The sequence below is a fragment of the Larus michahellis genome, chromosome 1 (assembly GCF_964199755.1).
Source record: "Larus michahellis chromosome 1, bLarMic1.1, whole genome shotgun sequence".
Taxonomy (NCBI): Eukaryota; Metazoa; Chordata; class Aves; order Charadriiformes; family Laridae; genus Larus; species Larus michahellis.
In genome coordinates, this window is record NC_133896.1 from 44297920 (window position 1) to 44310781 (window position 12862).

General features: G+C 37.4%; 1 protein-coding gene across 1 annotated transcript in view; it reads left to right on the plus strand.

Annotated features, from left to right (window-relative positions):
• Positions 1-12862, plus strand: part of PTPRQ (protein tyrosine phosphatase receptor type Q) — a 110457-nt gene that overhangs the window by 90067 nt on the left and 7528 nt on the right. Inside the window, exons 36-41 of the mRNA XM_074599951.1 lie at positions 1523-1549; positions 2224-2305; positions 7363-7453; positions 8874-8950; positions 11254-11388; positions 11501-11626. Coding sequence (XP_074456052.1) covers positions 1523-1549; positions 2224-2305; positions 7363-7453; positions 8874-8950; positions 11254-11388; positions 11501-11626 — 538 coding nt within the window. The remainder of the gene's footprint in view (positions 1-1522; positions 1550-2223; positions 2306-7362; positions 7454-8873; positions 8951-11253; positions 11389-11500; positions 11627-12862) is intronic.

Genomic DNA, 12862 nt, shown 5'->3' on the forward strand with positions numbered 1-12862 from the left:
AAAAAAGTTTACTCTCTGCTCGAAGACAAATCTATTTGCGTGCAGTACATTGGCACAGCTACTGAGAATACTTTTTCTTTAGGAGATTTTAGCTCTATAATGGTGCCAATATTACTAGATGGTAGTTTCATCTGCCACGTAATGTGAGCATAAGTGATACGATAAGCACTAGCTAGATGTCTAAACATTCTGAAGATTCTGTCATCTTATTGCCTTCTTTTTCATTCTAAAGCTCTCCTTCAGTCCTAGTAAGCACTTTGTGTTTGAGCCTTTTTTCTGTGACTTCTTACATTTGTTTTCACTCCAGTGAGACTGACCCAAGGCTTTCATAGCCAGTGTGTTTTGTTTGAAGAGAACTGTCCTAACAAAGTATGTGTCACAAAGCCTCTGTAGTAGCTTTGAAATTAGCTTCTCTGATACTTAATAACAAATTATTCAACAGTTGTATTAATCTCACTTTATTATCTAATTTAAAATTTAAATATTTAAGTATAACTTCATAAACCAAAATATTTTTAAAGCAAATTGTTGTCTTTTCTACTAAAATTATGACAGCAGTAGATATCTGTGTTTGTATTATAGAATAGTTTTTGTAGTATTTGTACGTAAGAATATACGAAGGTATACTTACAGCTTTTTTGAAGGGGCACGTTGTCTTTTAAACTGTGTTGCTTCAAACTTTTTGGCTTGGTCTTTTAGACAAGCTTTGTGAGTCTGAGCGCCCAATGTTTGGCTTCTCAATCCATAACGCTGAGACACTCTTAAAATGTGTTCAGAGGTGATGGTGATGACCAAGTTTCAAGGCCATCTGGAGGTCCCCTGAGTATAGATGCTCATGTAACATCTTCATGAACCTGCTGTGGGATCGAGTTAAAGATTTAATAAGTAGCACAGTTTCTAAATTTGCCATGTACCAGAAAGAGCAGTGAACATGTAAAATGAACGTGGAAACAGGCGTTTATTTTTAAAATCTTTAGAAAAACAGCCATAGCTGTTTGGTTTCTGTAGAGGCACACCAGTAGCATGATTCATCGGTGACTTATTTTAGATATCTGCTTTAAATGAGATGAAATCACACCTATTTCTCTTTAGTGATTATAAAAGGAATCTAGAGGGACTGGCTCAGAAATAGGTGTCTGTATTCAGTCAGGTGAATCCTACCCTTATGCTCTGAAATGGCCCTTAGAAGAATGATGTTGAGTACATAGTGTAAAATGAAGCCTGTCAATGTATATGAAGTGGTGTGCTGGAAGTATGGATTTCCCAGGGCTATATGAGCCCAGAACACTGTAAAATGATCTGAAGACAATGATAGAAACTGTATCTACCATATCCATATCTGCCAATACCTGAGATAAAACCAGAGCAAGACAATCACCCAAAATATCTGACATATAACAGCATTTGAGTTCATGAAAGAAATAAATCTGTTTCTCTAGTTACTTGAGTATTTCATCTAAAATACATGCACAATATTGGTTACCTCTCAGCTTGCTACATTTAACAAAAATCTCTGTTGCAGGTTACTTAGTTATAGAAAATCCATCAAGTAAGTAAGTTGATTAAAGATTTTTATATTGTGGTCATCGGTGAGTCTCAATGTGTGGTTCCCTCCTCTATGTTTATTGGAAAAAAACTCCAAGCTGCGTATAAATCATAAAAGCATGACTAATTGCATGGTAACTGGAGAAATGCTTTCTCTCTCTCTGGGGTGAAGTCTGCATGTCTGTGTTTTAGCTTGGGAAGTAATACAGGGATATTTAAACTCCTCGGGGTTTAAAAACCATGTCATTATGAGAATGAGGTCACTGCAATATTTTATATGTCTAAAACCTTGCAATGTATAAAATGTTTTCTGTGCGACAAAGAAGTATTATGTACTTTAGAATGCTATGATAACTTTACAAATTTCCATTAATGTCGAAACCTTGCCTTGGAATGCTGTTACCTATAAAAACAATCCTACCCTACAGTACTGTTAACGTTAGCAACGTTAAAAATCTGGTGAGGGGGAACAACAAGGGGAGAAAATGCTTCTATTTTAGGTGACTGAAAACAAACCAAATAAGCATGCTGTAAGCAATTTATAATTTTCTGCCTATCCGTATCTGTTTCTATTGATCTGAAAAGCATTGTTCATTAATAAACTGCAGTTATAAAAGAATAAAAAGAATGACAGAGAAATTCCCTATAGGTTTCTAATTCTTCTGTCATTACTTTCAGGCCAATAAGCAAGAAATCCTTCCTACAACATGTTGAAGAGCTTTGCACAAACAACAACCTAAAGTTTCAGGAAGAATTTTCGGTATGTTGCTAGCAGTTGTCACAACATCGCAAGACCTTCAGTCGTTTCATGTGTCACATTTCATGTCCATTTTAAGCAGGCAAGGCCATGAAGGACTCTGGCCTTGATAATCAATACCCAATTACCAGGTTGAATGTTTAGAAAGTAATATTACACTGATTTGGATTCTGCTGTCTACACTGCAACCTGATCAGAATTATTCACCTAAGTGACAGCAAAAGGTGATCTTCTTTAGACTCTGATCTTTGCAAGTACACTGTAATCTTTATGCTTTTACATGTGTAGTGATGCATATGTAGTTTACCTGAGAATGTTTTTTTTAGAAATAGTTTTCTAACATATATACAGTTATATTTAACTGCTTTAAATAAGTTCGTTTTCCTTAGTGATGGTGACCCCAAAAACACAGCTGACATTTATTCTGTGAAAGGTTCAGGCCCCAGTCATACTGCCATGGAACTCAGAAATGTTTCTCTTTCATAGGTTTCAGTGTGTAAAGTAAAAAGTTTGTGCACGGTACTTTGCTTTTTCTTCCTCTACAAATAATAGGTCATACTTGTCATGCTCTTGAGAATAGCCTCCGTGTGAATAGCCTCCATCTCCTTATGTGAGCAGATGAACACAGCAAGCCTGATTTTCTTTCTGAAAAGAGACCAGCTTTCAAAATATACATTACATATAATATAATGCATATATACTTTCAAATTTAAATCTCAAAGTTTTCACTATTTTCATTAAGTAACATTTTTACGGCTATCATATTTTTTTCTAAACAATATCTCCTCTTCTTGTTATTCTAGAATCTTTATCATCATCATTTTTAACACATACGGTCATTTGCCCTCACAAAAATAATTTGTCAGTCTCCAGTGACTTTATTATTTGGGATTTATAGATTTACCATGAATTGCTTACCAGTTGGATTAACAAAAATGAAGACTCAACAATTGGCTTTTCTTCTGTGAGATTATAATATTTCAGTCTCTGAGGGAAAACCAACAAAAGTGTGAAAAGATTAATGGTATTTCCTACAGCTTTTTTGTTATGCTCCTTAGGTAAAATTGGTCTGGATTTAATAATAAAAAGCACCATAAAATTCTCTGAGCAATAAAGTAAGGAGAACTTTTTTTCCAAGAACAGAAGTGTTATTTCACTTGAACAAGAGTGATTATAGTTATATTATGCATGACTGAACAGATGAAAGTTTTACTAGCAATAACATTTTCACATATTAATGTTCATCACTGAGTAGTTTCTAGTGTTGCTTTCTTTAGGTGTGACCCACATTGGATAATCCTTACAGCACTGTAATGCCTCAAAACTCAAACAATAGTGTTTTATCAAATCAAAATCTTGGCAATCCATTTCAAATTTAATGAAATATAAGTAGCTGAGGCCTCATTCAACTAAATTATATAGTCAATTTATAATATCAACAGGTTTGTATGTCATTTGGGCTTCCATTTTTTTTCTCTCTGAGCTTCAGCTTCCACGTTGCAGAGTGTAGGGAGATCTTCCCAGGTGAGTTGTCCAAGGACAGGCAGAATTGCAGCATAGGTCCGGTCCCTGATTGAGAGTATATTCTATAGTATCTGTTGTCAAATGAATAATAGGACTGACAATGCGCTTGAAATGACATCAGAAATGACAATGCACACAAAAACCAAGCAGACCTCGTCACCTGCATTGTTTCCATCCACATTCATCATTTTAGTTTCACGTAAATGACTCAAGACTCCTCCAATGTGTGTAGGAGAGATGGGCTCAAAATATAAACCCATGGACCATGGTGTCTGAAGCACGTAACTAAAAGCATGTGCTCGCCTGGGCTCTCTGGCTGTGTCTGTACTAGTAAATGCAATTATACCAGGAACTGGACATGTGAATATGGTAATTTGGACTGTTTCAACTAGCGGTCTTCCTGGACAATTCCAAGGTATGCTTTGGTAGGTATAGTCTAGGGATCATTTACAATAGGCGTTTTTTAGACAGCAAACCTGTTTTGGAGTTTTCTAACATAAATGTGGCTCTTTTCATTTCACTCAGTCTTGGAAGCTAGGGACAATCCTGGTCTCATCTAATTTGCTGATTTGACCGAGCTGCTGGGCCTGGAGGTCTCTAGGGTTCAGTCTTGGTCCGCATGTGAGCATGGCCTGTGTGTAAACATGATGAGAAGAGAATCTGGACCTTGGGATGGATCTGGATCCATCTATTGTCAGAAAATACATGTTTAAAGAAACCATAGGGAGCCACAGTAACTGATGGTGGGCACCAGCTAGCTGATATTCAGACTTCCAGTTTTTCAGACGATTCATGTGTCTCTCAATACCTTTGGGAAAACAAGTTTTTCTAGTAACTGGCAAGTTTCTGAAACAGAAATACTTCCATAAGTATTTTACAATAAGTTCTGTTCATGAATAAAAAAGTGAAATACCTCTGAATGTCACCACGTACCATAAGAGTACTACAGTAAAAAAGTGCAAATTAATTATTTCAAAGTTTTATGAGCCTGCAAAGAAATATGGTTTCTGTGATGATTTGTAATTGAATCTGGGAATCCAAGTAGTCTTTCCCCAGCTCTGAAAATAATAATTTAGACTGAAATCCATACTGATGCAGAGAATTGGTGTGCAGCTTTTGAGTACTTGTTCACATATGGAAGCATCATTACAAAAATAACATAATCTGCTTCTCCATTTCATCTCTACTACAAAGTACTGTGCAACAGTGCTACTTCTATACTAGTCAACTGGCAAGCTAAGACACAGAGGAGTAAGGCAAATGGGAAAAGTTAAAGTTCACATGACATGCCTGTGAGATGGGATCCCATGACCTGTAACACCTGCAAAACCCCACAGGCATTTAGTCTATGTTCTTCCTTCATGCAAACTTGAATGATTGAAATTTTGTGGGAGAGTTTCAGCTTTCTGAATGAGAGGAATTTTAACATCTCCACCTTTAGCTGTGTTTTACTGTTCTTATCAAATCCTGACAGGAATGCGCAGAAGTCAGTCTGTCTGAGAACAGGGATCTTTCCTTAGGTTCAGTTGTAGGATTGTGGCTTTACTTCTCTAAGGGATTATTGAGACAAAAGGCACAGGCAAATGAATAGGTTAAAGAAATGTGCCTTCGGAATGGCAGAGGTTGGTTCAAAGACAAGATTTTAAAATAATGAGTGCCTTTAAAGATATTTTTCTACAGTATGTTACAGTGCTTCATTTAGTTTTGTATTTACTTCATGTCGGTTAACCATGCTTTTTAATTCTTTAATGTACGGATGTAAATATAAAGTCAGCCATTCTTTATAAGGTGATTTTAAGTCAGAAGCTTTATTTTTAGAAGGGGCATAATCATAGACTTTTCATCCCTAGGAAGCATAGATATTAAGAGAGATTTTGAAGGGCGTGGATGGGATCTAGTCCCTTCTTAATTTTCAAAGGGAGATGAGCATCTTAGTTGTTCTCTGCCATTCTTCTCCTAACTCTTTTCCCAAGGAAATATGTGTCAGAGCTTGGAAGAGAAGTCAGGTCCCTTGCCTGAAAGTCCTTTGCTGTCATCGTGAAAACATCTTTCCCCTCCTGTTCAGAAGCACCTGCAGTTATATTGTCGAGGATATAATTATAGGAGTGAAGTAGTCCTCATGCTTGAGGCCATAGGATTTTTGTCAGATGGTGAAAGAAAGAAATTTCTCATGGGGTAATATTGCATATAATACAGTTCAAGGGTTTCAAGATCTTTTTTATGTGTCAAACGTTATCCATTGTACAAAATAGGATATAAGATTAGATGAATTATTGACTTGGTTTATGACATCAATTTTTAAGTTATACCATTTTGCTAATCCTTACATTAAATTATTCTTAATACCTGAACCCATCAAATAAGGCTGACAAAATATTTTAATTAACAATGAAAGAAAAACACTGGAATAAAAAATACTCCTGCTTTTTTCCATTCTTCATTACCTCATTTATTTATTTGCTAATAGTTGCCCATTAGATTTTATTTATAGAAGAAAAATTGTCTCATATACCTGAGCAAAAGAGCACTTGAAAATAATTAATATGGAACCTGATAGTAGGGCTGTCTGCCCCACTTTTGGAAGTAGCCCATCCAGAGAGTAATTGTTAATATTAAAAGAGAAATTTGAAGGGATTACTCAGCACAAGCAGCAAAATTTTGCATTTTACTCATTCAAAGCAATAGGTAGATCTCTTCATTTGTATCTTAGCTAGGTGTTGAAATAGACTTGCATATAACATTTGTCAAAGGGAAAATCTGTTACAGTTAATGTGGTTATTAACTTAGAAATTCTGGCTAAATTCTGTCTTTTCTAAGAGTTTTCTATTCTCTTATCACCACTATGAAATCATCACATTAATACTTTTTCTCCATTAACAAGTAATGAAGTTGTTTCCACTCTTTTACTCAGCTTTGGAAAATATACCTATTTATGTACACAAACACCCCCATCAAATAAGTTCCTCAATATGAATGATTTATCCATCTCTGCCCTTCAGAAATAGAACTAATGACCAGTTATGAAACTGCACTACAACCCAAAATAACTCTTCCCACCCCTTTCGCTAGCAGTCCCGTGAACAATAGCTAATTGCCAGTTGTCTCAATTAAATTCTCATCAGTTCTCATGCTGTGGCAAGAACTGTCCCAAGCTACAGGAGTCAGGAAAAGGCATTATTCAAGAGTAAGGCTGAGTCATTAGGGCATGGTAACCAAGCGTGCAACTTCATGAAGAGACAGCAAAGAACTACCAAAGGTGATGGGCTGACTTTATCCAGACTTGTAAAGGTGAAAGTTCATGTAAGCTTTAATTGTTCAACTTGACAGCATTGTCTGCAGCGCCGCAGCTAACGGTTCTGGTGTAACTGGGGTTGACAGAGAGGTGGAATGCTCTGTAATGCTTTCAGCTGTTCTTAGAAATGCACTCTGTTGCAGAACTAAAGAATTCTTGCACTTACTGGAGTGATTGTGTCATTTTTTATACTTACTGAAGGTAAAATGCAAAGGTTTGCCAACAAATGTTTATTCCCCTGCAGGAACTCCCCAAGTTTCTTGAAGACCTTGCTTCAACTGATGCTGATCTGCCTTGGAACAGGTCTAAGAATCGTTTCCCAAACATAAAGCCATGTACGTGTGTTTACTGATACCTGTTTTGCTCTCTGCTTTCGGTAGTGCAGCATATATTTGGAACACAACTGTGTTTCTGTTTGATCGGTCTTTGAAATGGCAGAACAGTCATGTCCACATTATGAAATAATTTTCTGTCAAGGAATCTGTCTTTTCATTGTGTTTTTTTAGAGACTTATTTGCAAGTAGCTTTCAACCTGCTCTCACAAGCTTTAATATGCAGGTGCAAGAAACTGTAGCCTCAGTAGTTTCTCAGCTTTGTAATTCAAGCCGTGTAGCAAACTCTTTAACATTCTTCCTTGGTTTTCTTTTGCCCTTTAGGGAGTATTTTTTTTAAACATATAAAATCCACATGTTTGTGCATTCAGCTACCTCAGGAGCCTGGGTATGCTTTGTCGTGGATATGTGTACATGTGCTGCAAAGGTCCCACAGAAGATCAGAGTGACTGTATGATAACTTATAAGCCAAGGCTAGATTTTATCACAGGAGACAGGAGTCTGTCTCTCTGTACTCAACACTGCTTCATTTTTCAGTTAATAAGACAAGAAATGTCATTATTATTTTAGGCATTAGCTGTGATGTGAGATGGGGAGCATGGCATTCCTTGGTTAATAATGCTACATTCTGTGCTATTAACTTTTCAGAGCAGCTGTTCCTGCTATCTACTGCCTTGTTCAAGACATACTCTAAGCTACAGTCACTAAAAAAATGATATTTGTGACACACAATGAAATATAAACAGATGAGTTTCATAGATCTTTAACTTTGTATTCTATTTGTATTCTATTTTTCTTCTATTTTTCTGTTTTTCTAAGTCGAGGACCAAACAACAAAATTTGGAATGTTTGTTTTCAGCATTTACATATTCACATCTTGCCTGGTTTTTGTAATTTCCGCGTGCATGCTGTGGGCCCAAATCGGAAACCCTCAATCATTTTATTTTTTCTGTAACAATGAGCTTACCTTATGTTAAGGAAGTAAAAGTATGTAAAGGTTCCAGGATCTGGCTCAAAGCTGTGACCTGGACAGCAAGTACACAGGAAAGACCGTCAGCGCCCTGACCCTGCTGTCTGATTCACACGGGGGTTGTCTGTGCCAGAGCAGCATGGCTTAAACTACACTGGCTACCTTGAGGCAGAGGATCCTCCCATACGTACGTCAAATTTGAGGGTTGGGCATGTTCACCATTTTAATAAGAAAGTATTATATTAAAATATGTCTGGAACATTAAAGGATAACCATTCGGTAATGGAAATTGGTTGAATTGCCTTTATAATTAGCGTTCAACGATGTCAAATATTGATAGATTAACAACAATAACATTACTTATGATTTCTTAGCACTCTAGGAACACTTGTTACATGTATCTATGGTTTTTGAACAAATCTTTTAGTTAACTAGACTTTATTTCCATCATAGATAATAACAACAGAGTAAAGCTGATGCCTGATGCTGGGATTCCTGGATCTGACTACATTAATGCCAGCTATGTGTCTGTAAGTAGAGAATTTCTCATATTTTTACTATATTTGTTTTCTGGTAGAAGAAAGTAAAAAATAACTTGCAATAGCAGGATTCTAATTTTTCTTTCATTCACTACAGCTACTGTTGCCATGGCATGCTTCAAGTGATTCCTGTGCCAATGAACACGACTAGTTAAAAATATAAATTATCCTATTTTCCTTGCTAGGCAATGATTTTCAGTAGTAATCAAAACTATCCAGCAAATTACTTTCTAGAAGTTGTGTTATACCGTTAGCATTAAAGACAATAGTGAAACTCCCGCTGAAGTCAATTGTTTAGCGACAGGCATTATTTTGTCTCTTGGTTCAGCAGTTGGAGCTATTGTGTATGAATAGGACAATGTAAAGATAACTGAAAAAGGGCTTGGTGTGCCCTTTATTATGTTGTGAAAATGATGATGGAGGAAAATGCAAATAGGTTTCTTGAAGAAGAAATGAGTATTATACTTCTAATCCTCAGCTTTCTTCCAAGACCTTCCATTTTTTAATTGCGTTCTCGGTAAATTCTATCTATTTTTCTGTCTCCAGTCTTGCCTGTCTCATTTTTTTCCCATTGAAGCTCCAAGTATCGCTCATAATTATGCATTTATCTTTCTGTAGAAGTGGCTGGTGGTCTCAGGTGAGGTCAAGACTTGACTTGCACTAAGCACTATTCAAACACATAGCAAGACATGCAGAGTGTAGTCTAAACAGATGGCACAATGGCAAGTAGAAATAGTTATTTCCAGGTAACTAAGAGACATTCACAGGGAAGAAGCAATAGAGTTGAGAATGAATATCTTAACAGCATCTTCCCTTCTCGTTAGCAAAAGTTATTTATTCACTTTATATGGAATGTCCTGATTCTGACAGGTGGCAGAAAAGAAGAGCCATGTCACGTTGTTACTTGAGGCTGGGACTATACGCAGAACCGCTGAGGGGACCAGGCAGCTTGGAGCGTGGCCTCGCCTTTCCCTTCCTCTCACTGACATGCCAAGGCTTAGCAGGGAACACTAACAGCAACTCCCACAAAACAGCGGGAAAATCCAGCTGCAGAGAGTGTTGCCTGCTAAGATTTGGCATGTCTTTACTGCATACAGGTATCTGATTTTAGGTCCCCGTTCATCAGTGAACAGGCAACTGTCATGTTACCATTTCCCAGGGCTAAAGCTTTGCCCTTTATACGCTCTCACTTCACATATTTGTGGATGCGTATATATATACGTGCATGTAGCTGTAAATATACAACATATGTGTGTGTGTATTTAGCACCTATTTGTCTCGGTGTGTATACATAAGCGTACATATAAAGAAAGGGAAAGAGCAGGCTGGTATACAGTAATGGGAACCTGGATGCTACTTTTACTTTCATTGGTTAAACAAGAAAAAGTCAGTCACTGAACTGTGAGCTTTACATCCCTGAATTACAGTTTCTCACCTCATTCTTAAACTAGGGAGGATTAACATAATTTCTCACTGCCACCTGTTCTCTATATTATAGATGGAAGAAGTAACAGGCAGCTGTGAATTATAGGCCTATAATTCCAACAAGGAGTGTTGCTATAAACCACTGTGTCAGTTGTTTTGAGCAGTAAGCAGAACTCTGTGATATTATAGACTGCTAGCTCTACAGCATAAATTTATTGCTATTATTGCTATTGTTATATTAGACCTTCTGTAGTACTTAGAGTTCCTGTAGGGTATGCTTAGTTTCTTTGAGAAACCATATCCATGAGAAGCCATGCACTCACAGCATTTACACAGATTTTTTTCAACGAACTTCCTTCTCCCCAGGTTTTACATCAATTTATAAATGAACTTAGCAGAATCGAACACTAAAATAAAAGTCAACCCCTACAGAAGGTTTCTTAAAGACCACTGCTCCTCCGCACTATTTAATTCTACTTTGTTGGCTTCTTCCTGACACAGTTCTTGGTAGCCTCTGGCTGGATTTGCAGTAAGGCTAATGTGAAGGTTTAGATATTTTAAAATGGGAATTACTGACCTGATATCTCTGTAATTTCTCTACTAAATGCATTTCTATTAGGATGGCATTTCCCAAACTTTATTAAAGCATTGGTGCATAACTGATCTAGACGATGGAAAAAATGCCATTACTTCTTCAGGTTTCCAAGGCCATCTGCCACGCAATGGCTATCCAGACCTATGCCAATTAGTTTAGTATGTCTGACAAGGTCCTAGCCTCAGGCTTGATAGATACAGGCACAACTGTGAGTCACATGCAGATTCTTTTTTCCTTGCCAGCCATTATGTATTAAGTATTTTCTTTTTCTTAGGGTTATTTATGTCCAAATGAGTTTATTGCAACTCAGGGACCATTACCAGGAACAGTGGGCGATTTCTGGAGAATGGTGTGGGAGACAAGAGCAAAAACACTTGTGATGCTTACACAATGTTTTGAAAAAGGACGGGTAAGTTACCAGTGTACCAATTAATAGCATTTGATATAATTGGAAATTCTGTATGTAGTTTCTGTCAAGATTATACTATGATCATTGTTAATTAGTAATCATCTCCTTGCAGATAAGATGTCATCAGTACTGGCCAGAAGATAATAAACCGGTTACTGTGTTTGGGGATATAGTGATTACTAAATTGATGGAAGATATTCAAATAGACTGGACCATCAGAGATCTAAAAATTGAAAGGGTAAGCCAGGACTGGAACCTGATTTAATAAAACCCATCCAACACCTCAAAGAACATCAGATGTGCTCCATCCCACCCAACTATCCCTCAGTGTTAGTCTTTTACTTTTTTTAATGCATATGCATTGTACTGCCTGGTTTTCCTGCATATGTTTTTTCATTCCTCGTTTGGGTTGTTTTTTTTCCTGAGAATATTCTCCAGTTTCTGTCACAAAGAGCTCAGATATGTGGCTGACATGCTATGAAGGGCCTATCAAGGTTACTGAACCTCTGGTCTGGTGGGAGGTGAAGTTTCTATTTGGACACCTCAGTTGTCTCTTCTAGAAAGGAGTAATCCTAACCATTCTGGGATCAGACAAATCCCTTTGAATGTATCCCTCTCATATTAAAGGGCAAGTTCTCTGGTGCAGCGCAGCTGTTTTTCCTTGTACCACCCGTCATATTGGCCTCCACCCCCAGGAGATTCACCCAATGTAAATGAGAATCATCAGTATTACTCCCACTCTTTGTGCTGGGAAGGGGGGTGAGGGGTACAGCATAGACGTTCATCTTTGTCATGATCCACAACTACAGGTTCCACTCTTTGGAAAAATTAGCACCCAGTGTTAAGTCAGACCAGTAGGTAGGCTCAGAAGGCGATCCGGGCATAATGACCCAAGATGAAGTCAGTCTTCTTTTGCACTCCCAACATTGACCTGTGTTGTATGTAATGCAGCCACATCCTAGGACCTGAACTGGGCAATCCAATACATTACCATCCTGTGGCACACGCAGGTGACAAAAGGAACACAGCAGATGATAGGGGATTGTCTCAGTGGTCACCCCATACGGATATGTTGTGCACATAGTACAGGACAATTGAGCATTTTAAAATGACATAGACAAAAGACATAGAGTAGAAAAGGGACAATTTAGAGTAAAAATGCATGCCAGCAAATGCCAAGTCACCTGTGTTAACCAGGGTGAGGCTGAAAAGAAAACAAAGCATAAGCTGAATTGAGTAAGTGATCCATTTACTGTAGCTGAACTACCCTGCACAAGAAGCTGTGTCCTTTATAAGCATTTCATTGCATGTGCCACATTGCTGATTTTAAGATTGTGCTCCATCTTCCATTTACAAATGGATGGATTTTTTTATGACCTTCCAGTGAAGGTAAAAAGCATATGTGAGGGAAATCATTCACAATTATTGCCATATTGCATCCAAAGTCACTTCTCTTGTTTTTATGTGGATCAAT